At 40.5% G+C, this 25348-nt stretch overlaps 1 protein-coding gene across 1 annotated transcript in view; it reads left to right on the forward strand.

Moving 5' to 3' along the window:
• The window catches only part of MYCBP2 (MYC binding protein 2), a 937772-nt gene that overhangs the window by 537353 nt on the left and 375071 nt on the right, over positions 1 to 25348 (forward strand). Inside the window, 2 exon segments of the mRNA XM_030200587.1 lie at positions 81 to 197; positions 1075 to 1215. Coding sequence (XP_030056447.1) covers positions 81 to 197; positions 1075 to 1215 — 258 coding nt within the window.

Below are 25348 nucleotides of genomic sequence, written 5' to 3' on the forward strand. Positions count from 1 at the left end.
CTGATGAATCTGTTCTTTTATTACACTCTTGAAGGTTATTCTAAATTTTCTGCATTGCTGTCTTCCTTTGCTTCTCTCAGGTTCGTAAATTTGTGGCCAAGGACAGTGCAGGACTACGTATCCGTAGTCATCCTTCCCTTCAGAGTGAGCAGATAGGCATAGTGAAGGTCAATGGAACCATCACTTTTATTGACGAGGTAATCAATGAAACACTGACTTTAAAAAATACATATTTAAAATGAAGCAGTGTTAATAGCTCTTCTTATTTGAAGGTGCTATTTAAATAATAGTATATATAATTTTGAATAGCTATGCATCAATATTTTAGTAGATTCTGGCAACACATTATTATTATTTTATTTTTATTTTTTTGCAATTTCATTTTTAGACTGTTTTACCTCAATTATAAGAGAAAACATAATCAGAAACTGTATTGAACCTCAGAATATGGGGCCATTTTATCAGTATTTAGCCTCATTTGTAGACGCTTCTACATTTTTCAGTAGATTTGCTAGTTTTATCATTCAGTTTGTGCATTGTTGAATACGTTTATATTGCATTTAGTTTTTCAATCCTTGGTTTAATTTTATTAGTCTGTAATATTTTACTGCAGAAATATGCTCAATGTCTGTGATGTAGTCATCATGAAAGACACATAGATTAAATCTGACAAATTGTAAGATGATTTTTCCTAGTGTAGGTAGTAAATATTTTTAAAAATGAAATGGAAAGTGAGTTCAGGAGTCTGTTGTCTAGTGGTAAGTCTAATCTTGTACCTCTAATATTTGATCTGCTTCAAAATTATTCTGGTTTTGGTTGAGGAGTAAACATCCACAACTCAATCACTTCAAAATCTGTTCTTCATACTGCTTTGGCATTCTTAGATGCTTTAATTAAATTTTATTTAAACTCTTTCTTAACATATTTCTTTAGTTTCCTTCTTACCCATCCTGCAATAGCTAAGCTTAACTTTCACGCTCACCATTGTCCACCTGGTCTGCATTTTATAGTCTTTGCAAGCCATGTAGCAGTTACAGGAGGGCATGGCTCGTTTTTGTTGCTTGTTTCCCATAGATCCACAATGATGATGGTGTATGGCTGAGACTGAATGATGAAACAGTAAAGAAGTATGTTCCTAACATGAATGGTTACACTGAAGCCTGGTGCCTCTCTTTTAACCAGCATCTTGGCAAGAGCCTTCTGGTCCCTGCTGACGTAAGTAAAAGGTGCCTTAAGAAAAAAAAAATTTTAGTGGTACACTCTGTCCTTATTACAAGACTAAATATGATAAAGGTGCACCTTTCATATTAAATATAATCTATAATGTACAGTAAACTGTGCATTTTTGTAATTACTCTGCTTCAGTAGATGTTCTCTGAGTGATGCTTTGTAATGAGGGTGGAGTGTAATGAGGTGAAGGCCCTTTATGCTAGTCATTTACTAAAATAAGTTTTTTGTTTTGTTTTTTAAATTGGGACCAGTTTTGTAGATCATTGTACTTTTTCTTTCTGGCTTCTATTACCAACTTGAAAATATGTTTTTTTTTTAATATGTGATCTGTAAAATACAACTTTTAGTATTATGCTTTCAAAAATGAATTTCCTCTATCTGTAACAGCTCACTGGTTTTAATGTGAGGAAATTTTATTTGTAATACAGAGCATGCCACAAAAATGAGGTTTGTTCAGAGCAGGTTATAATAGATGGTCTCACCAAATGAACAAACAATCTCGCCCTGAGTAAACACTGCTTTTCAAATACTTTAAGAATACCTACCTACTACTGCCATTTTTGTCTAGTGTGCGCAACTATGGGACAGTTCAATATTGTGTACATAATGAGTGAGAAGTAAACATCATAGGTTTATGTTTTGTTTAATCTGGAAAGGAACTGTTGCCACTTCTTTTCTCAGAGTGATAGTGATGAGTTAATGGAACTACAACTGCCTATGTAGCACTTTGTTCCTGTTAATGCTAACCATAACTGTTTCCACAAAGCAGACCAAAAACTTAACTGTGTTAAGTATATTGTACATTTTCTGCAGGTTATATCTAAATAGATGATCTTGCTCAAGTTTGCCCCTTCTGAGTCATTTGGCAGTTAAGAAAATGGCTCATGTGTCTTTGTGACCAGGCCAAATAGATTGCTAGACATACGAAAAACGTGTTCCTGTTTAACCCCCCTGAAAATACCCGAGGCTATAATTTGCTATATTGTTTTCTATTAGAGACTTACAAAAGACATAGACAAGTAGAATTAGTTTTATAATATGTGAGGGTTTTGCCAAAGTGTTGATCATAGTACTTTAAAAGAGCTTATTAAAAGATTATTTTGAAAATAGTCTGCATAGCTCTAAGTTAGTGATAATATATGGGGACCTATCTATCTGGCAACATATTGTAGCAATGCTTTTGGATCTGTTACTGTATACTGGACAACAGTTATACAATTCCTAGGAAAGAATGCTAAAAACAGAATTGCTAATTTTACAAATAATAAATTGGGTGACTTGTTGACTGAGAGTGCTTGATTTGATGTAGAAACGGTTGTATGAGCAAGCTGATGACAGCTGAACTTCATTGTAGATAAATGTTTAGTGATGCATCTTTATAGTAATGAGCATGTTGTGTGTAGCCTTGATGGGAAGGAATCTGATGTAATCATAAGGAGCAGTGAATGTCAGTCAGCAATATTGGATTATAATTAATAACGCTTTGGGTATACTTAAACACATATAAAAGTCTTTACCATCTTCTGCTTTTTTTCTCATTCTTCTGTCTTAAAAAAAATTTAAATTTCATTAAAGTAGGATATACTTCACTGATCCACTCAACATAAAAAGTAATTATAGAAATATTCAAAAAGTTGTTAAGAAATTAAAAAGTCTCAATTATATATGTCATAGCAAACACAAAGTAGCTCTGTTTCCAAAAACTGCCTTAGAGCCTATATGAATCTAGTCACAGTAGAGCTGACTTGAATGTTGGTTTAAAAAAAAAAAAAGCTTTTGATTGTTGCAGTGGATCTTATCGTGAGTAAGCGGAACCAGATTCCCTTACTCAGATGTGGCAAGATCCAGCCAACTGCAGCTATCATGACACCAGCTGTGAATGCTTAAGAGAACAAGAAAGCTGCTGTTGAATAAAATGATTTTGAAGCAGAGTTTAAACATGCCAAATATAGAGCTGCCAGAAGAACTCCCAAATACAGTTATTCAAAGAAAATTTGAATATCCCTTGGGACACTGTCAAGTCCATCATTGTAAAATGGAAACAGTTTTGGACTGCCAAGTTGCTGCCTAGGTCAGTCTTTCTCGCCAGTGTCCATAGCCCTTGCTTAAGAAAACTGCTAAGAAAGGTCATCTTCAATCTAATATTACTTTAAAATAACTTCAGGGTTTTCTGGCTGAAAAGGCGGGAAATATTGACCTGTTGAATTTCAATATTTTTTTCTAGTCATGGATTAAGTGGGAGGGTGACAAGAGGAAACTACTGCTGAAGAAAAGCTATATGTTGTGCCGCATAGCATTTGCCAAGGACACTTAGGGATGCTGCAAGTATGTGGGAGAACGTCTTGATGAGACTGAGTGAAACTTCATGGTCTCAATGTTAATCAGTGTATGCAAGAAAAAGCACATCACTCTGATAATGCCACCTCTATAGTAAAGCATGGCATTGGCAGAATTATGGAGTGGGTTTCTTTCCAACACTGGAGATAGGGAGGCTTGAAAAGAAGGGTGATGCCATAGACCTGGGGCTGGGAAGAAGATTCACTTTCCAGCAGGACAGTGAACTTAAGCACAAAGCAAGATCAGCAAGAAGAATGTCCTTAAGTGGCCTGGTCAAAGCCAGACCTGAATCCAGTAGAAAATCTGAGGTATTTATTTAACACATTTATACCCCACATTTTCCCACTTAGTTGCGGGCTCAATGTGGCTTACACAGTACCGTGGAGGCAGGCTCCAGTTTGGTAAAAATACAAATACACAATATAGTAGTAAGCATATAAGTAATGTAAGTATAAAGCAATGAAGAAATAAAGAGGGGGTGGTGTCAAAAGTCCAATACGGTCCAAAGTTTTGCTGTGTCGCAGGAAGTAGAAAGTTAATTTGGGTCAGAGGGGTAGGCATTCCTAAACAAGTTTGTTTTCAGCGACTTCCTAAAGTTAAGATGGTTATGGATAGATTTCACAGTTTTGGGCAGAGCGTTCCATAGTTGTGTACTTATGTAAGAAAAGCTGGATGCATAATTTGATTTGTATCTAAGTCCGTTGCAGTCTGGATAATGCAAATTTAAGTAAGTTCGGGATAGACTGGAACTGTTTCTGGGTGGTAGATTTATGAGGTTCAACATGTATCCAGGAACTTCACCGTAAATAATCCTGTGGACCAGAGTGCAAACCTTGCAGGCAATACAATACGTTCCTTGGTGGGAAGCCGATACAATTTTTCCCGAAGAGGTTTGGCACTCTCAAATTTTGATTTTCCGAAGATCAGTCTGGCTGCTGTATTCTGTGCGGTCTGAAGTTTCTTAGTTGTTCTTTACAACCTGCATAAATTCCGTTGCAGTAATCCAAATGGCTCAATACCTTTGATTGTATCAAGTTGCGAAATACATCTCGTGAGAAGAAAGGTTTTATACATTTAAGTTTCCACATTGAGTGTAACATTTTCTTTGTAGTGAAATTTACTTGGCTTTCAAGTGTCAGGTTGCGATCAATTATGATGCTGAGCGGTTTTAGGCTATCTGAGATAGGGAGGGAGTGGTTTGGGATGTTTAAGGTTGTAGGTTTAAACTTATTGTGTTGAGATGAAAGGATGAGACAGTGACTCTTTTCAGTGTTCAGTTTCAGTTGGAATGAGTTTGCCCATGCGTCCATTGTGTTCAGACCGATCTTGATTGAATTGGTGATTTCTGACAGGTCGTGTCTGAAAGGTATATAAATTATAACATCAGCAGCATAAATAAATGGGTTAAGGCCTAAATTGGATAAGGATTTGGCCAGTGGAATCATCATTATGTTGAAGAGTGTTGGTGATAGTGGTGAACCCTGAGGTACTCCACAGACTGCTTTCCACGAAGATGATATTTTTGAATTCGATTTTTCTTGGTAAGATCTGAAGGATAAGAAGCCTTTGATCTATCTGAGTATATTTCCACCAATCCCAAAGTACTCAAGAAGATTTAATAGAATGATGACTTTAATAGGTATGACTTGAAGAGTGCAGTTTTAGACAGTTCCCCACCAGCTTGAAACAGCTTGAGCTACTGTGCTAAAAATAATGGGTTAAAAACTGCACCATGCCACTTTTTAGGTTAGTTGACATTTGTCCTAAATGACTTATGGCTCATTACTGCAAAAGAGGCTTTCCCCATGTACTGAGTGAAGGTGTGTGAAGACTTTTTGGTTTCTTATTAATAATTGCTTTTTGAATGTCTGTAATTGTTCTTTTATGTTTAAAGTGTAAAATATGTTGGTGTGTACATCAGTATAACAAACTTCTTAAAGAATTTTCAATTGTTTTTTTCAGACAGCAGGATGTGAAAAAATGTATAAAGGTGTGAAAGATTTTAAAACAGTCCTCTTTTGAAAGAAGAGGATACAGTGTGATCTCTGAAATCACCAGTTTACACTCAATGCTGTGGTAGAGAAGGTGGCATAATTCAAAGCTACAAAGAAAATTCATGTGATCTCTTTAATTCTTCATGATGTAAACGCAAAATCTCTTCCTACATTTATAATAAAACTAAATCCGTTAACATAAGGGGGTTTAACAGTTAGGATTTATTTTAGTATTGACTTAGGTTTTAAGGAAATTCTGTGAGATGATTGAACCATCCAGATGTACGCCGGCTTCAGTGTTATACCTGGTGTCAGCATTGTTCAAGTGAGCTATAAATCTGCAGCACGGCATTTCAAGATAGCATACTTTTTCAAATAACTACTTAGAACATGTGCCTACCACAAAATAATTTTTATATAGTATTGGAGTGCACAAAAACTCCAGATCAGATTTAGATTCCCTTGACAATCATATGTAAATTGAATGGAATTATTGTATAGAAGAAACAATTAAAATGGAAAGGTCTGTATAACTTACCATCACAATACATTCTAGTCTTTTCCAAGGAAGAAAAATAAAGATATTTAAAGAAAAAATACAGTAAATTATTTTTTGTTATAAAGCAAACATTTATAAAAGGGATCTCTTAACTCCCTTCTGAAATTCCTTTTCCAGAAAGCTTTTTATTGTAATTAGATGTTGACAGTTCACATTTTATATTCCAAATGTCATATCTAGAAGATTTTTCTCAAAATAATTTTCTTTTCTAACCCAAAGACTAAGGATAAATATACAAATAGCATTATAAGGGCTAAAATATATAGAATTGCATGTCTGTATTAGTATATATATTTTTTTGAACCTGAGACATGTGTACTTAAAAATTGACACATTTTGTTGGAGTTATGAAGCCAGTATATGCAAGCATACATTTCTGGTTTTTTTTTTAAATGACCACCTATATATTTTACGTCTAGCAGAATGTAGACTTTTATGCATTTTCAACGGTAATCCAAAAAGAGAGGTACTAGTTTGAAGTATTCAGTGTTGCACAGTTGCCACATTGCTTCTTTTCTGCCAATAACTTCATCTCCATCGCTTTTCACTATGGCTTTGTAATAGAAAAATGATGATAAGCAGTCTGGGAAGAGCTGCAGAGAAATTGCTTTTGATGTTTTATGTATGGAAGATCTGCATTTCTAGTCTGTTAAAACCAAAAAATGTAAGCAATGGACAATAAAATATTTCACTACTCTGGACACCTGGAATATTATAGGCATTTTATATTTTAGCCTTCTGGAAATTTAAGAATATAAACTGTACATTTGATTAATATTGTGGGGTTAGTATTTCAGATTCTGTTCAAATGCTTTTTGAGGAGGTCATGTTAGCAGCATAGTTTAGTAGATCAACTTTTAATGCCTTAGCTCAATCAGTCTAACTCAGATGAATATTGGGTTTTGTAAACTCTGCCATTTTTGCCTTACATAACTAAAAGCATAAAATTCCCTTCTTCAGTTCCATTAACATTTGAAGGCTTTTCTTTTTGCTAAACCTTTTATGGTGGTTTAATTCTGGATGTTTAATCTCCTTATTGTTTTGGTGATGGTTTGTTTTAGTCAAGACTCTTTTATTGCATGTTTGTGTGTTTGTCTTCTTTTAAAATTATATTATGTAGGTTATGCTGTGATCCGCTGAGAGATGTAAGATCGTGCGGAACAGAAATTTGTTAAATAAATAAAGATGACCCTGACCCTCACTTAAAGCAAGTAATTAAAATTTCATGCCAAAATTAAAATGCTTTTTATCATAAGGGATTACTATTGACTTGAGTAATTTGAATAGTGGTGAGCTGAAGGTTGTGTGTGAAATAAAGCAGGGTCACAATTTCTTTCTTTTAACCTTCCTAGCTCAATTTGCTAAAGTAGTTGCTGCAGAAATGGTAGTTCTAAAAATATTTTACAGCTTTCTAGTTACAAATTCGTGGCTAAAATTCACAATGTCCGTATGGTCAAGTAATTTGATATTTACACAGCAGACCACTTCCAGTCATAAAACACATTTGGCTTGCATTAGAGCAGGTTTTATATTTTGCTTTCATGATTTTTAATTGGATTTCAGTCACAAGCAGAGCTTACTAAGTGTAATAAGCAATCTGGCTCTTCTACTCTGTAAATGGCATGACATACTACATCCATTCAGAGCTTTTAACATATGAAGCTGATTTGAATAGCAGGTGATGGTACTATGGTGAGCAGTGAACTCGATGACATTTATTTTTTCTTATGTCTCTTATCTGAATCTAAATATGGTGCAGCTGTGGAGAATGATTGCATTACTGTGTCTAAAGCACCTTCTGCATGTATTCTTTTCTCTGTTTATATCTCTTTTTCTCAAACTTTGTTGCTCAGAATGTCTTTAATGCTAGCCATGGAGTCAGAGATTTGGACTTTTTTCCCTGGACTTCTAAAGCTTTTTTCCCTCAGGTGAGTTTTCAGTCATTGGCAGTCAAAGTTCAGTTTATTGTCCTTTTTCATGAAAAATAGGTCAAGGGGCTCATTTTCAAGACAGAAAAATATCCAAAAAGTGGCACAAAGAAGCAGGTGAACTTTTGGATGTTTTTGCAAAAAAAAAAAAAAAAAATCACTATTTTCAAAACCCATTTTAAAAACTATTTTCTTTTCAGTTTGTATGCAATGCATCCAAATCACAAGGGGGTGTGTCGAGGGCGGGATTTGGACGTTCCCAAAATTTGGATGTTTTTCTGCCTTAATGGAACGAAATGAAAACGTCCAGGGCTAAAAGTTAGATGTTTGATCTACACCTGTTTCAATCACAAGTGAGTCACAAAAAGGTGCCCTAAACAACCACTGGAGGGTTAATGCATGAACCCTCCCCCCCCCCCCCCCCCCTTTACATGCCAGCCTCTATGCCAGCTTCAGATGTTATGGCCAGGCATATTAGAGCAGCAAGAAGATCCCTGGAGTAGCTTAGTGGTTGGTGCAGTGTACTGTAGAGAAGGAAACCCAGGCCCATATCCCACTCCGTTACACTTGTAGTGGAAAGTGTGAGCCCTCAAAAACCCACCAGACAAATAGGTGACATCTACAGCCATAAAGGGCTATTGTAGTGGTGTATAGTAGGGTACGTAGGTTTTTGGTGGGTTTTGGAAGTTCACCATACAATATAAGAGAGTAACAGTGAAATCTGTATCTGGGACCTTTTATGTGAAGTCCTTCAATGCCCCCTTGGGTGCCCCACTGCTAGGATGTTGCTGGTCCCCCATATATCCCAGAGGCTTGTTTTTGTGCGTTTATTCTTTGGACCTTATTTTTTTTTTTCTAAATTGTCCATAAAGATAGATGCACTGAGCACAAAAACATCTAGCAAATGGCCATTTTCAAAACAAAAAAAGAGACGTTTTTCTGGTTCAAAAATGTGTTTGCCACATGTTTTTTTGGATGTTTTCAGCAAAACGTCCAAAATCATATTTAGATGTCATAGAAAATTCCCCTCCACATATCATAAAATTCTTGGCTTTCTTTTCTGAAATTGAGTTTCTATAAGGTGTACATGTTCTGATAGTATAGCAGGGGAGCGTAAGCTCCATAAAACTTCTGTGCATGTTGTAGACTTTTCAGAGAGAGCAGTTTTTTAATGAAATCACATAAATCATTAAAAAATAAAAACTATTTATCTATACAAAATTGGTAAGTACTTGAGCAAATGCTTTCAAAATTTCAGCTGTTGTATAGTGTAAAAAAGGGGCTATTAAGGCCAAACACATTTATATTCAATTTGGCCCCGAATAGTGCCCTGAATACATTATTTGTATTCGGCCGAATAGTGATTTAAATTCAAATACAAATAATCCGGGGCTCTGCTGTGCTAAATCCTATTGAAATAAACACTTGATTTCTGATTTCACATTGCTGCTTTTATTATTTGTTACGTTAAAGCTCATTCTCAGAGGACAAGTGGGTATAATATTCTCACATGTGGGTGATGTCTTCCACGAAGCCCGCACTGGTGCGGACACTACCAAGGGCATTGTCACTTTAAATCTTTGAGACAGTGCCCCCACCATGCATGGTATCGTTTCCCACGGTCTATTGTTTTCCATGGAGCAGAGAGGTTGTCTTTATTTCTCCTCAGTGTGTGAGACTTTTCCTTTTTGTGATATTTTTTTTCATATTCTTTCAGTTTTAACTTATTTAGATGATACATTTTTTCAATTATTTTCATTTTTTAACTTTTGGTTTTTTGGGGCCTCTGAGCCCTTCTTTTGCTATTTTCGGGTATCTAACTACTTGAGCTCCCTGGGCCATAGAGCCTTTTAAACTAGCGTTGGCCATTTTTCCCTCCATGTCAATGAGGGTGCTGACTGGCTTTAAGAAGTGTACTCGATGCAATAGGACTGTTTCAGGTACAGACCCCCATAATTGGTGTATTCAGTGTCTGGGTCCTGAGCACCAGGACATACAATGTAGCCTCTGCCTGTGCATGCAAGCAAGGACCTTTAAAGTTTGCGGAATCCATCGAGAAAATCTTTTTTGTTCGGCGTCGAGCATGGCAGGGGATTCGGTATATGACGCAGAATCTGCATTGGCATCAGGTGCACTGATGCAGCACTGAGTAGGTACGACATCGGACTCAGTACTTGTACCTGTAAGGACTGCATTGAGGGACCTGCAACGTAAAAAAACTTAAGACGCATAGCCATCGTTCTCCCTCCAGGCACTCGGCCCATATCTCCCCTGTATCAATATCCTTGAGGCATGGGAAGTGTCCATGCCACAGTGACCGCTCTTCTTCTTCTCCAGCTAATTTCTCATTGAGAGCCTTCGAGGTCTTTGACATCTACGTCTGCACAGGCTATAACTCAGGCTGTGTCCACACCACTTTCTCAGTGAGGAGACCCAGGCTGTGCTCAAGGAAGAACATTCAGGGCTACTGCATTTACAGTCTATACTTGCTTACAAGGTGCTTGTGTCAGCCTCAGCACAGCCCATTGAGACATTGGAGAGACAGTCACATGAGAGGTCCCACACGCCAGCTTGGCATTGTCTGTCCAGTGCGGCACGAATCTGACCGACGCATATGTTGACATCGCCAGAGGAACTTTCTCCAACTTCAGAGACTCGTTTGCCTCGAGACACCTCAATGCAGAGCCAACGTTCTAGTCATCACTCTCTTCCATATACTGCCCATGAACAGTACTTTGAAGAGTCAAACTTGGACCTTTCCTGGGAGATGGATCAGGACCACAGAACATCTCAGCTGAGGAGTCTTATATCATTCCATCTGATCCTTCTCTGCCACCTGAGAGACTTAGGTCTCCTCCAGAGAATATATTATTTCCTGGCTGTGTCCATAAGATGGCTTAAGCCATACCTTTTAAATTGGGAATAGAGGAAGAACCTCGTTCAGAACTTTGAGATTCTAGATTGACTCTCTTCCTAGAGAAGGAATCACTGTTCTATTTCATTCAGTTATGAAAAGTACTCTACTCAAAAACTGGGAGACTCCACTGACCTGGTAGCCCCACAGAAAATTGATACAATGTATAGAGTACAGAAATCCACTGGATTTGAGAAAACGTTGTTACCCCATCATTCCCTAGTTGTGGAATCTAGTTTAAAGCGCACTCGCAGTGCAAGATCTCATGCTTCTGCTTCTCCAGGAAGAGAAGCTAGAACATTAGACTCTTTTGAAGAAAAACTTTTCAAGCTTCAATGCTCACCAATCGCATATTAGATTATCAACTTTATTCCCCAATTTACTTTAAATCTCTAATACAGAGTAGTTTACTTTTTGCAGAATTCCTTCCCTCTGAAAAAGCTGATCAGTTTCATAATTTTCACAGAAAACGTCTTGACTGTCGTAGATATCTGGCAAGACAAGACTTTAATGTCTCTTCATGCATCTCTGCCTTAGCAGTGGCAATGCAACACCTCTTGGCTCAAGGTCTCCAACCTCGAATCTGCTGTCTAGGAGTATCTAGCAGATGTTCCTTGTTGTGGAGAAAATTTGTTTGGTGATGAGGTTGAGAAGTGGCCAACTGATTTAAAAAACATACAGTTAATATAAAAACTCTATCCATGCCACAAACCTGTGCTACTACTTCTAGAAGATTTTCAGGATGATACCAACACTCCAATTACTATATGTCTAAGCATCGTTACACTCCTACTCCTCCACTTCAAGGGACTATGTCCCAGTGTTCATGTCCAAGGCAGCAGCGGAGTAAAAATCCCAGATGCCCTCTAAACAGCCTAATTTTTGACTCCTTCCTAGAGAGCATTGCCGCCATACAATTCTCCATGCTAAACGACCTACTGGTCGAAGGGATGCTCATTCTCTTCCAACAGAGGTGGCCTCTCATAACCGCCTACTGTTGGGTGCTACACACCATTCAGCATGGCTGTGCTCTGCATTGGCAAAAAAAAAAAAAAACCCTCCCAACCATCCACCAAGAGAGTCTTATTTCAGCTCCCTCCAAATGAATCTAGTTCAAGTCAAGCTCTCGGACTTCCTTCTGCAGAATGTAATAGAACCAGTTCCTCTGCTGAACCGGGGTTAAGGGTTTTATTCCAGATATTTTCTGATACCAAAAAAGACAGGGGGTATGCCCAATTCTTGATCTTTGAGACTTAACCAAGTTTCTACTCAAAATTCTTGCATGGTATCCCTGGGATCACTACTTCCCAGATACAACTCAGCGACAGGCTTTGCTCTCTAGATCTCAAGGAGACATGCACACACATACCTATTCTCCCTGCACACAGAAAGTTCTTCTACTTTCTTTGTGGAATTCAGTACTATCAAGACAAGGTGTTAACATTTGGCTTGGCCTCAGCTCTTGGAGTCTTCACAAAGTGTCTGATAGTAGCTGCAACACTTCACAAGTGGGGTTTACACATCTTTCCATACCTGGACAACTGGCTAATCAAAGCAGCTTCCTGAGAGTCAGCGAACACCTCCATTTAGTCCTCCATTTAGAACACCTTGAATTTATGGTCAGTTACCCCAAATCACGTCTTCAACCATTCACACCTTAGAGTTCATAGGGGCTCTCCTTGATACTATTCAGGGATGAGGCTTCCTTCCTTAACCGAGTGTAGACAACATACTACATTTTGCAACTCGGGTGTTCAAGTCTACCCGAGTATCTGCTTGTCAGATGCTCTGCCTACTTGGTCATATGGCTTCAACAGTCCATGTAACGCCATTGACTCATCTTCACATCTGAATTCTTTAGTGGACACTCACTTCTCAGTGGTCCCAAGCTATGGTATTACTGTCAGCTCGTATTTGAATCACTCCACAGCTATTCCACTCTCTACAGTGGTGTATGGTGTCTCAGAATCTCACCCGGGGTCTTCTGTTCCAGCCCCTTCCACATCACAAAGTCCTCACCACAGATTCCTCCATGGTAGGTTGGGGAGCACATCTTGATGGTCTCCATACATAGGGTTCTTGGTCCTCTGAAACAACATCATATCAACCTCCTAGAATTGCGAGCTGTTGAGAACAGGCTCAGAACCTTCCAGGACCATATTGGTCAGATAATACTTGTTCGCACAGACAACCAGGTAGCACTGTATTACAAGGAAGGTCAGTAACAGGTTCTTACCTCTGTCGACAAGCAATCCCAGATATGGTATATGGTCTTGGCCAGCTTCTCGAAACATCTCTATAAGAGCAGTTTACCTAGCCTGCTAACAGAATGCTGTAGCAGACAAACTGAGCATAGTCCTTCAACCTCACGAATGATCTCCCAGCACCTTTGTAGTTCGTCAGCTATTCCAGCAGTGAGGGCCCCCCAGCAATAGACCTCTTCTCCTCAGAACACGTTTTCACGCTTTTGTTCCCAAATATATGCTCTCAGCTGTGCAGCCCCGGAGGCCGCCTTGTTCCTTTGGGGAATGAACCTTCTATACGCTTTTCCTCCACTACCTCTCATAGGAAAAACTCCTCAAACTTTGTCGAGACTAGGGAACCATGATCCTAATAGCTCCCTACTGGCCATGTCAAGTCTGGTTCCCTCTTCTAGAGTTATCGTCCAGGGAACCATTGAAACTAGATCCTTTTCAAACCCTAATAGCATAGAACAAAGACTCCCTCCTTCGTCCAGACTCTTGCTCTCTATCCCTGATGACTTGGTTCTGACGACATAGACTTACATTCCTTAAACCCTCCTTATGCATTCTCTAGGATACTCCTAGCCTCTAGGAAACCACCTACACTTAAATGTTACAGTTTAAAATGGAAAAGACATTTTTCAGCCATAATGTAACAAAACAAAACTGTCCAGGCTTAAAACTTAGACGTTTTGAGCTAGACATGTTTTTATAATGAATAAGGCACAAAAAGGTGCCCTAAATAACCAGATGACCACTGGTGGGAATCAGGAATGAGCTTTCCGTATTCCCTCAGTGGTCACTAACCCCCTCCCCACCCCCCAAAAGTGTGATGAAAAATATTACTTGCCAGCCTCTGTGCCACCCTCAGATGTTATACTCAGGTCCATCAGAATAGCATGCAGGTTCCTGGAGTAGTCTAGTGGTGGATGCAGTGCACTGCAGACAGGTGGACCCCAGGCTCCTACCTCCCCCTACCTGTTACACTTGTGGAGGAAACTGTAAACCCTCCAAACCTCACCTGAAACCCATTGTATCCACTCAGGGCATATATATTGTTTCACTGCAACATGGATTCTCTGGTTGACTGGTCTAGCAATGAGCCATAGAATCCATTCAGAAGTTAAAACAGTTGCATATAGAAAGTGTGGTAAAAGCGTCATTGAGGACAGCCTCACAGTCCACCAGAGAATCCATGTTGCAGTGAAACAATATACATGCCCTGCATGTGGTAAAGGCTTTAGGCAGAAGGCAGGCCTCACAATACAAAAGAAAGTCCACAATAGAGTGAAACCATTTACATGTTCTGAGTGTGGTAAAAGCTTTGGTTGGAAAGAAAGCCTCACACGGCATCAGAAAATCCACACAGGGATGAACTAATTTACATGCACTGAGGAGGTAAAAGCTTCAGTTGCATTGGGACAGGTAATTAGGGAATGTACATTCTTGCTATGAAGTATGGAAAAATAGCACTCTGGTATTTAGATATATGTAGTAAGAGCTCCTTTTTATCTATAGATCTGAATTCAAAGCCCAAATCTACTGATATACAATAGACACAAGGGTCAGATGTTAGAAAAAAATAGAAAGCTTGGCATCAGGTAGAATAATGGAAAAATGACATCCCTGGAAAGCAGTAGGGCACCTTAGGTACACATCTCACCATTGTTCCCTTACCTTTTCTGCTAAGCCCCCCTAAAACCCACTACCCCCAACTGTACACCACTACCATAGCCCTTATGGGTGAAGGGGGGCACCTATATATGGGTACAGTGGGTTTCTGGTGAGTTTTGGAGGGTTCACAGTTTCCTCCACAAGTGTAACAGGACTGATTCTACAGCGGTTTGAATGTTGTTATCCTCTATGAATGCTTTCCTGTGACTGAAACTTTTCTTATGGTCTGTATCCTAATGCCTTGATTTTGTGCGTTTTCAATTTGGACGTTTTTTGTTCGAAAATGGACCGAAAAACAAAACGTTCAAATCACAAAACGTTTTTCAAAGCAGTATTTTCAAAAGAAAAAGATAGACTTTTTTTGTTGTTGTTGAAAGTGACCACCTTTCCTGTTCAGAATTTGGATGTTTTGTGTAAAACGCCCAAATTCAGATTTAGACATCATATCAAAAATGCCCCTCTGTATCTCCTACACATATACTCAGGCTGGGCTTGACCCATCATGGGTCGAGTCACTACTGCTCAGAATGTAAGAGCCATGGCTGTTTCAGTAGCCCATTTCTGCGCTGCCTCCATTGAAGACATTTGCAAGGCAGCACCGTGGTCTTCTATCCACACCTTCACTGCTCACTACTGTCTGGGCAGGATAGCCGCTTTGGACAAGCAGTCCTGCAGAATCTTTTTACTACTTGAAAGACAACTCTGCCCTCCAGCCCTTTTTTCCCCACCAGGCTCTCTATCTACTTAGTTTTAAAAATTGATCTTTGTTTTGAGGCTGGTGGCTAGTGACTTCCACATGTGAGAATATTAGGCCTGCTTGTTCTCTGAAAATGCTAAGTTACTTAACCTGTAGCAGGTGTTCTCCAAAGACAGCAGGCATATGTTCTCACATCCCTCCTGTGTCCCTTTGGAGTTGTTCTCTTAGCTTTAGTACTGTACTGCTGGTGCCACACTTGAGCGTCAGGCAGAAAGGCACATGCGCAGTGGGGGCACTGAAGATTTAAAGTGACAGTTCACTTGGCAGTGTCTACACCGGGCTCCGAGGATGATGTCATCCATATGAGAATATATACCTGCTGTCCTCAGAGAATATCTGCTACAAGTACATGTCCAGTATTCGTCTGAATAATATTTTTCATATTCATATTTGGCAAAATAGTAAAATATGCTATTTGGTTCAGCTCTACTAGTTACACTGAAGTATTTTTCTCCTTTTGAGTCTATGTAAAGGATTTAACATAAAAGAATTGTAACCTCTGTATAGTATGTTGTATTTGAAAAAATATACCTAACAAATACCATTTACTTTCCATCATTTAATTCTCAACTAAGCCATTTGCTAAATTGTTTTTCACAGACACTATTAAACCTATAGAAGTAAAAATTATAACTTGGTATTCTGATGCTACAATGTACACTTTGGCTGGATACTTGAATTTGGTTTCTGAACCTGTCTTCTGCTCATTGGGCCAACAAGGGTGTGGGATGTCTGAGGCAGCAACTATAGCCCTTGAAAAGGGGTGATATGAGTCTTGCCATCATATAAGAAAGCTCCTTAGTAACATAACTTGATTCATGTGTACCTGATCAAGGACTGTTGAGCGATACAGTATCTGAATTAAGTGAAATAGAGTATGAAAGGGGGGAATAGTGATATTTGCAAGTGAAAGAATCTGTTACAGTAATCCAATCAATGTCAGTACCAGGTGGGGGGGGGGGGGGATGGAGGGAGGGAAACTGCATTATTCAAAACAGACTTGATCTGATTGGTTTATTATATTGGCTATGTTATATGATGATACATGAAATACATTCCAGGAAACTAACAGATAAACTGATTACAGGCTATCAAAAACAGCAGCTTGGCAATATTCATTCATAGAGGAGGATATTGTTTGCTTTGCATACTTTGGTTGCAGTGTAAACAGTCATGATGGTGTTAGTCTGCCTCTGTTTTATTCTTTCTCCAGAAGACAGATATTGTAGTGCTATAGAGCTGTAATTCTGATTTTTCTAATTCAGGGGTTCTCAGCCCAGCCTCTGGACACACCTGGAAGTATAGCATGCAAATTTATCTCATGCATATTATTGTGGATATGCTTAGAAACTGACTGGCTAGGTGTGTCTCAAGGAATGGCCTGAGAACCTTTGTTCTAGTAGGATGTAGCAGTTTGACCTGTTAACCCTTTTGATAAGTTCAGTGTTCTAGTAAGTTGTTTCTGTGTACTTGTTTGGTGTTGAAATCTGGACCAGTAGTAAGTAGCTTCTGCATTAGCTGTTGATGGGCTATGTGTAGCAGTGTGACCTAATAATGAGCTGTGGCTTATTCTGGTTCCATCTTCCAAGCAGAGAGAAGGTAGAAATCACCTCTGCCTAGTTGATAGAGTATTTTTAACCATGGTAAAGAACTTTCTGTATCGGAGTCGCTAAAGCTGTTTCCTGTGTTTTTGATTTGCCTTTATTAATTTGCTTTGAAAAGTCACAAGCAGAGTTCTTGAATTTTTATTCATCTTTTAAGACTATCCCTGCCAACCAGAAATTACTGTTTAAAGACAAAAAGGTATTTTGAATTAGATGGTTTATGGATTGATTGTAATGATAACATTAGCACATGGCCATTTAAAAAAAAATTAACATGGGAGCTTTTACTGCCTCCTAGAGTTCCTATATTGACCCTGTGTTAACCAGTTACCATATGCATATTAGTATGCACTAACTGGTTATTGCTTCCATGACCACTGTCTGCCCCTGACACACCACCTCAAAAAATTTACAGAAAAATAAATACTATGCTTAGCATGTACAAATGCCCAAAATAACACCGGATGTTTTAGCATCTTCTGCATTAGGCCATTTTTGTTGCATTAGGTGCGCTTGAGCTCCTAACGCAACTTAGTAAAAGGGTCCCTAAATGTTTATTTGAAAGTTTTAAGTAGCTACACAAGCCTAAGCAATTGTCCTGATAACTTGAAGACCATGTAAGCTTTAAGTCTGTTTACTTGCAAAGACTTTGGTTGAGTTGACAGAATAAGTTTTAAAGGCTGATTTTGTGCAAAGCTTTAAAAGAATCTTAATTCACAACAGGTTAGAAATTTATCCAGAGTTTGAGATTATCAGCAGAGTTTGGCTACAAAGGCTTAAATGCTTTGTTAACTTCAAAGGCTTAAATATTTGACTTTTTGCAAAAATTGATAATGCTGAGGAAACTTCAGCATTGCACAGTCAATGCAAAACTAAATTGTTTTACCGATATGAAGTTTAAAAAGATGTCAGTTTGAAAATTTTATTTTAAAACATTTCTATTCCTTATCACCCTACCCTACCAGACCAGTTCAGACGCATGTTTACCTTCTCCTGCTAACAGATGGAGACTGAGAACTACTAGGAATATCATTTTAAGTGCCCAGTGCAGTCAGTGACCAGTCATTATTTTGATTATGAAAGCTGTAAATGGAACAACAATCTGCCAGATTTTTCTTGAAACAAGAAACAACCTCAGTTGAACAATAAGAAGAAAAAAAAAATCAAGAAACATAGATCATATGTGACCATCTCTGGGAAAAGGTGAATAAAGTCTCCTGAAACAAAAACGAGGTTTTAATGAATTCTGTTAGAGCAAGCAATTTGTAATACAGCAATCCAAACACCATCCTGTTATGTAAAAAGTAAAAAAGTTGAGGTTGACACATGTAATTGCAGACTGCTTATTGACCCATTGCATGAAGCCAATCTCAACATTTTGGACCCGCTACTATGGCACATCAGTTCTGCATATCCATACTGTCTATTATTTCTTCTTCTCCCTTGGAGATCCTATTCTTTCTTGAATTCAGATTTAGGGCCCTGTTTACTAAGCTACGCTGTAGGTGCGCTAGCGTTTTTAGTGCGCGCTAATGCTAGAGATACCCATATATTAATATGGCATTAGTGCACGCTACTTTTTTAGTATGCGCTAAAAACACTAGCGCATCTTAGTAAACAGGGCTGTTAGTCTTTGTCTTGTCCACCAGGAAGCCATTCTACATATACACTGCTGTTTCTATAAAGAAGTATTTCTCTAGGTTACTCCTGAGTTCATCTTTCATCCTATGCTCCCTCATTCCACAGCTTTCTTTCAATTGAAAGCGACTTGCTTCCTGTACATTTATGCCTCAGAAGTATTTAAATGTCTGTTATATCTCCCTCTTCCTCCTTTCTTCCAAAGTAATAGGTACCGAGAACTTTAGGTCTGTCCACATACTCTGTATGATGACCACTTCCATTTTAGTAGCCACTCTTTGGACAGACTCCATCTTGTTTATATCTTTTTGAAGCTGCAGTCTCCAGAATTGAGTGCACAGTTCTCAAAATAGGGTCTCCCCAAAAACTTCTGCTGAGGCAATATCACTACCCTTTCCCTTCTAGCTTTTGCCATTGCCTTTTCTACCCTTTTGGCCGCCTTAAGATAATCACACCCAAATCCCATTCATCTTTCCTGTACAGAAGTGCTTCACCCCCTATACTGTACCTCTCCCTTCGGTTTTTTTGCAGCCCAAATGCATAACCCTGTATTTTTTAGTATTAAATCTTAGCTGCTAAATACTGGACTGTTACTCAAGCTTCCATATTATCCATACACTCAGAGGTATATACCTTATTGCATATCTTGATACCTTCCAATGAGACAAACCTTACCAAACAGCCCTTCTACAATATCTCACCTACAAAAATGTTTAAAAAAAATACTGGACCAAGAACCAATCCTTGTAGCATACCACTGATAACATCTAAGTTGTCTATGTGGAATTGTGTCAAAGGCATTGCTAAAATATCTAAGTACATCTAGAGCTCTCCCTTGAACCAACTGTTTGGTTCACCCAGTAAAAAAGTTAAATCAAATTTGTCTGCAAAGACCTACCTCTGGTAAAACCATGCTGCTTCAGGTCCTGTAATCCATTTGATTCCAGAAACCTCACTATTCTCTGTTTTAGAAGCATTTCTGTTAATTTGCTTTGGAATCCCTCCTAACTGTAGAGTAACATTGAAAAACTCAGACAGCAGAGCCATCAGAACTTCCCTAAGTTTTCAGTACCCTCAGAGATATCCCATGTGGCCCCCATCGCTTTATTTTAGCTAGCTCCTAATGAACATAGTCTTCTGAAAAGTGCCCTTGGTCTGTCATGCTTCCATTCCTATTTGTGTTCGACTTATGCGGTTCTACTCCTGCCCCTTCATCCGTGAACACAGAACAGAAATATTAAACAATTCCAACTTATTCTTATCAGCTTCTATGTATTTCTGCCTCCACCCTTGAGTCTCACATTGCCACTTGTATACATCTTTCTGTCTGTAACATATCTTAAAAACAAAACAAACACTAATCCTCCTATTTTACCATATTGGTTTTGTCTTCCATTTGCATCTGTGCTTTCCTGACTTTACCATTTTCTCTTATTTATTTATTTATTTATTTATTTTTTTACAGATATTGTGGTCTGTCTTAATCTTTCTGCAAGCTCTTGTAGTTTATGAAATCTGACTTCTTGTCTTTGACTTTTCAGCATCTACTTTTGAGACTCAAAGTGGCCTTCTTTTTCTCTCAAAAAAGGTTTGTTGCCCCTAAAATAGCTCCCTTTACTTTTGCTCACTGCTTTTCTATTTATCCCAGATGTTTCCATCCTGTTAATAACTCCTTGATGTATTCCCGTATCTTGACAAAGTTAATGTTTTTCAAGTCTAGAATCTTCACTGTTTGAGTAAACCCTCTACATCTATATTAATAATTCTCACTTCCAATTCTGAAGCTCACAGTGTGGCAGGGAAACAGTGAAGCCGTGTACTGCTGTAGCCTGTCAGCACCACTCACTCTCACTCATACACCCGCCCTCATCCAAGCCCCTTCCGGGCATAATTCGCAACCTGAACGTTCTATTGAGGCCCCAAGCTCCAGCCACTTCCGTGAAGGGTTCGTAACTTCATGGTGGTGAAGCCTCTCCACTCACCATGGCTGTCTGTCACGCCCTCGCATCGAACGTCATGACGTCGCAGCCTCAGCTATTTCGCCGAAAACCTCCTCCCCGTGCCTCACAATCACCTGCCACACCAGTGCGCTCACGGAAACAACATGGCGCCGAAAACCAGCAGCTCGCGATCGCGGAAGGTGGGTCCAGGGGCCATAACGCCGAAGGGGGGTGTTCGATTTACCTGCGTGGCTGGGAGGGAGGAAGGAAAACCTTGCTACCGCCCGTTTCATTTCCCTCTGAAACGGGCCCGCCAGGGCAAGGCTGCTTCTCGCTCCCCAAACGCGCCTCCAGTCTCTATGACCCCTCCCCCCACCAACTCGCAGTGACGCAACCCCATTCCCCTGCCCACAACAGCTCCCGTCTCCAAAACAGCCTGCCTCAAGCAGCCTCAGACCGAAGCTACTCCCAACTGCAGCCTTCTCTGTAGCACTTTCCACCTCGCTCCCCAGCAAACACGCCTCCAGCCTCTATCACCCCTCCCCCCACCAGCTCGCACTGACACAACCCCATCCCCCTGCCCACGACAGCTGCCGTCTCCCAAACAGCCTGCCTCAAGCAGGCTGGGACCGACGCTACTCCCAACTGCAGCCTGCTCTCTGTAGGACGTTCCAGCACAAGTACCAGTACACTGCAGCTGTGGCACAGAGGGCCAGAAAGGCCATTCTGCTGCAGCTGCAAACACCAACATCACACCTGGCCCTACATTGTACTGAGGGAAGACAAAAGGACAGCAGATGCTACACAACAGGTAAACCAAACCACAAAAGAACACAAACCACACACAACATACACACACATTGAACTCACTTTCACAAACACTCTCTCTGGACCCACGGTTGTGCACACAGCAAGTACAGGTTCGTAAACCACATTGCCAATTCGGAGGACAGCAGCAATTACTTGCCAGGATGCAGTCACACACACACAGATACTCCCCCTACCCACCACTTCGCAACACACACTCTCACATTCATACACACACACACACGATCTCTATGTGAACACATGATCTGTCACACCCCCGCCCCCTCCCCCCTCTATCTCCCCCCACTGTCTATCTCCCCCCCCCCCCCCCCCCACACACACACACACTGTGGTGCAGGACATGGATAGATGCACACTCATGCTCTATCTCTGTATCGCCCTACCCCCCCCCCCCCCCCACCAACGCTCAAACCCTGCCAAGCCCACCACACTCGCACATTCACTCTCTCTCTCATACAGTCACTCTCACGCACACTGTCTCATACATACACACTCTGAGGAAAAACCTTGCTAGCGCCCATTTCATTGGTTTCAGAAACGGGCATTTTTCCTAGTGTCTTAATATTGAACCACACCATCAGGTAGTCACTGAATGTCAGATGTTCACCCACAGTGACACCAGAAACATTCTCCTCATACATAATAAGCACCTTGTCTTATCCCATCACGAGGCATGCAGGATCTTCAGGTTTTTTTTTTCTCCGCAGAACAGAAGAGAGATCCTGTCTGTGTGTAGTTTAGCTTAGGTTTATTGCTTATTTCCTAGTCTTGTTTCTGGTCTGTATTCCTGGTCTAGTTTCTGTTTGTCTTTGTCTCTTTCTTAGTGGCTGCGTGGCTTTCAGTTTTGACTCTTTTCTGTCAGTGTTTGTACCCTGTTTCAGTGGCTGCTTGGCAGCTTTCAGTTCCTGTCCTTTAGCTTGCTCATTGCCTGCCTTGTGTAGTATTGTCTGTCTGTGAGTCCTAGCCCAGTTTCCTCCCTTGCTGCCCATGTATATTCCTTTCCCCTCTGACCCTCAGTTCTTGTTCAGTCTAGTTGGTATCCAGTTCCTGCCCTGTCCGGTAAGTCCTGCCGGCCACCTGCACCCAAGGGCTCAACTCCTGGGGAAGGGCGGTCAAGTGCAGGTGAAGTCTAGCTGTTTCTGTCGGAGTGCTGCTTTCTCTGGTGTGGGGTGGTTTTGCCTGCCACTGCTGCTCCTCGGCAGTGGTTCCAAGGGCTCACGAACCTAGTTTCTGCCTTGAAAGCCTAAAATCTTCATCCTGTGCCCCCTTGTTCCAGAGCTTCCTTTCATATCTCTATCATATCTCCCCTCTCTCGCCTTTCTTCCAAAGCATGCATACTGAAATATTTAAGTCCCCATACTATTTATGATGACCACTGACCATTATAGTAGTCGCACTCTGGACCAACTCCATCCTGTATATATCTATTTTAAGGTGTGGTCTTCAGAATTGTACAGAATATTCAAAATAAGGAGCCCTGCTAGACATGGTTCAGGCTCGAGCCTTCCTACCTCAGGCACAGTCAGATGCTTTTGTTGCCATCGCTACTCAGGTTTGGAGCAACCAGCAGGTCACAGCTCAGCAGAGCGCCCAATGGATCCTAGCTTCTCAGTGGAGTCAATCCACTAAACCCTTGTGGGTGTCATCTTGGTCACCCCTACTACTACTGCTTATCGTTTCTATAGTGTTACTAGACGTACTCAGCGCTGTACACTTGAACGTGAAGAGACAGTCCCTGCTCAACAGAGCTTACAATCTAATTAGGACAGACAAACAGGACAAACAAGAGATAAGGGAATATTAAAGTGAGGATGATAATATAAGGGTTCTGAACAAGTGAATAAGGGTTAGGAGTTAAAAGTAGCATCAAAAAGGTGGGCTTTTAGCTTAGATTTGAAGACGGCCAGAGATGGAGCTTGACGTACCGGCTCAGGAAGTCTATTCCAGGCATAGGAATGTAGGGAGAGATGAGATTGGAGAGGAACTGAGGAGCGCAGAGTGAATGCACTTATAGGTCAATAAGAGGAGTTTGAACTGTTTGCGGAAACGGATAGGAAGCCAGTGAAGTGACTTGAGGAGAGGGCTAATATGAGCATAATGACACTGGCGGAATATTAGTCGTGCAGCAGAATTTTGAACAGATTGAAGAGGAGAAAGATGGCTAAGTGGGAGACCTGTGAGAAGCAAGTTCAATAGTCTAAGCAAGAGGTGATAAGAGTGTGGATTAGGGTTCTTGTAATGTGCTCAGAAAGGAAAGAGCTAATTTTGGTGATATTATAGAGAAAGAAATGACAGGTTTTAGCAGTCTGCTGAATATGTGCAGAGAAGGAAAGGGAGGAGTCAACGATGACCCCAAGGTTACGAGCTGATGAGACAGGAAGGATGAGAGTGTTATCCACAGAACTAGAGAATGGGGGAGGAGGAGAGGTTGGTTTAGGGGGAAAGATAAGAAGCTCTGTCCTTGGTCATGTTAGGTTCAGATGGTGCTGAGACATCCAGGCAGCAATGTCAGACAGGCAGGCTGATACTTTGGCCTGGATTTCGGCTGAGATTTCTGGTGTGGAGAGGTAGATCTGGGAGTCATCAGCGTAAAGATGATACTGAAAACCATGGGATAAGATCAGGTACCAAGGGAAGAAGTATAGATGGAGAAAAGAAGAGGTCTCAGGACAGATCCGTGAGGTACACCAACTGACAGAGGGATAGAAGTAAAGGATGATCCACTAGGGCATACACTAAAGGTGCAGTGGGAGAGATAAGAAGAAAACCAGGAAAGATCAGAGCCCTGAAATCCAAGTGAGGACAACGTATCAAAGAGTAGGTTGTGATCAACAGTGTCAAAAGCAGCAGATAGATTGAGAAGGATGAGGATAGAATAGAGACCTTTGGATCTGGCCAGGAACAGATCATTAGAGACTTTAGCAAGCTCTGTTTCAGTTGAATGAAGGAGGCGAAAAGCAGATTGAAGTGGATCAAGAATAGCTTGAGAAGAAAGAAAGTCATGGCAACGGCGGTGAACAGCACGTTCAAGTATCTTGGATAGGAAAGGGAGGAGGGAGATGGGGCTATAGTTGGAAGGACAGGTAGGGTCCAATGAAGGTTTTTAAGGAGTGGTGTGACTACTGCATGTTTGAAGGCATCAGGAACAGTCGCAGTGGAAAGTGAAAGATTGAGGATATGACAGATAAAAGGGATGACAGTAGGAGAGATAGTGTTAAGTAGATGGGTGGGAATAGGATCAGAGGAACAGGTAGTTAGTTCCCTGAAGTTGGCTCATTTGCAACTCTTGATAGATAGTTTGACCCTAGGACTCCTATTCCAAATTACCCCTCACCAGAAGGTGCTGACCATGGATACATTCTCTCTGGGGTGGGGAGCTCATGTAGACGGGCTTCACACCCAGGCAACCTGGTCTACTTAGGAGACTGAGCTTCAAACCGACTTCTTAGAGCAGTGGGTAATCTGGAATGCTCGACTTTTGAACCAAATTGCACTAATTTAGACAATCAGGTTGCCATGTACTATGTGAATAAGCAGGGAGGTACGGGTTCCTACCCTTTGTGTCAGGAGGCAGTCTGGATGTGGTGTTGGGCCATGGCCCACGACATGATGCTCAGGGCCGCATACCTGATGGGGAAAGACAGCAATCTGGTGGATAGGCTGCACAGGGTGATACAACCGCAGGAGTGGTCTCTCAACATG

This window comes from Microcaecilia unicolor, chromosome 4, assembly GCF_901765095.1.
Source record: "Microcaecilia unicolor chromosome 4, aMicUni1.1, whole genome shotgun sequence".
In the NCBI taxonomy this organism is placed as follows: domain Eukaryota; kingdom Metazoa; phylum Chordata; class Amphibia; order Gymnophiona; family Siphonopidae; genus Microcaecilia; species Microcaecilia unicolor.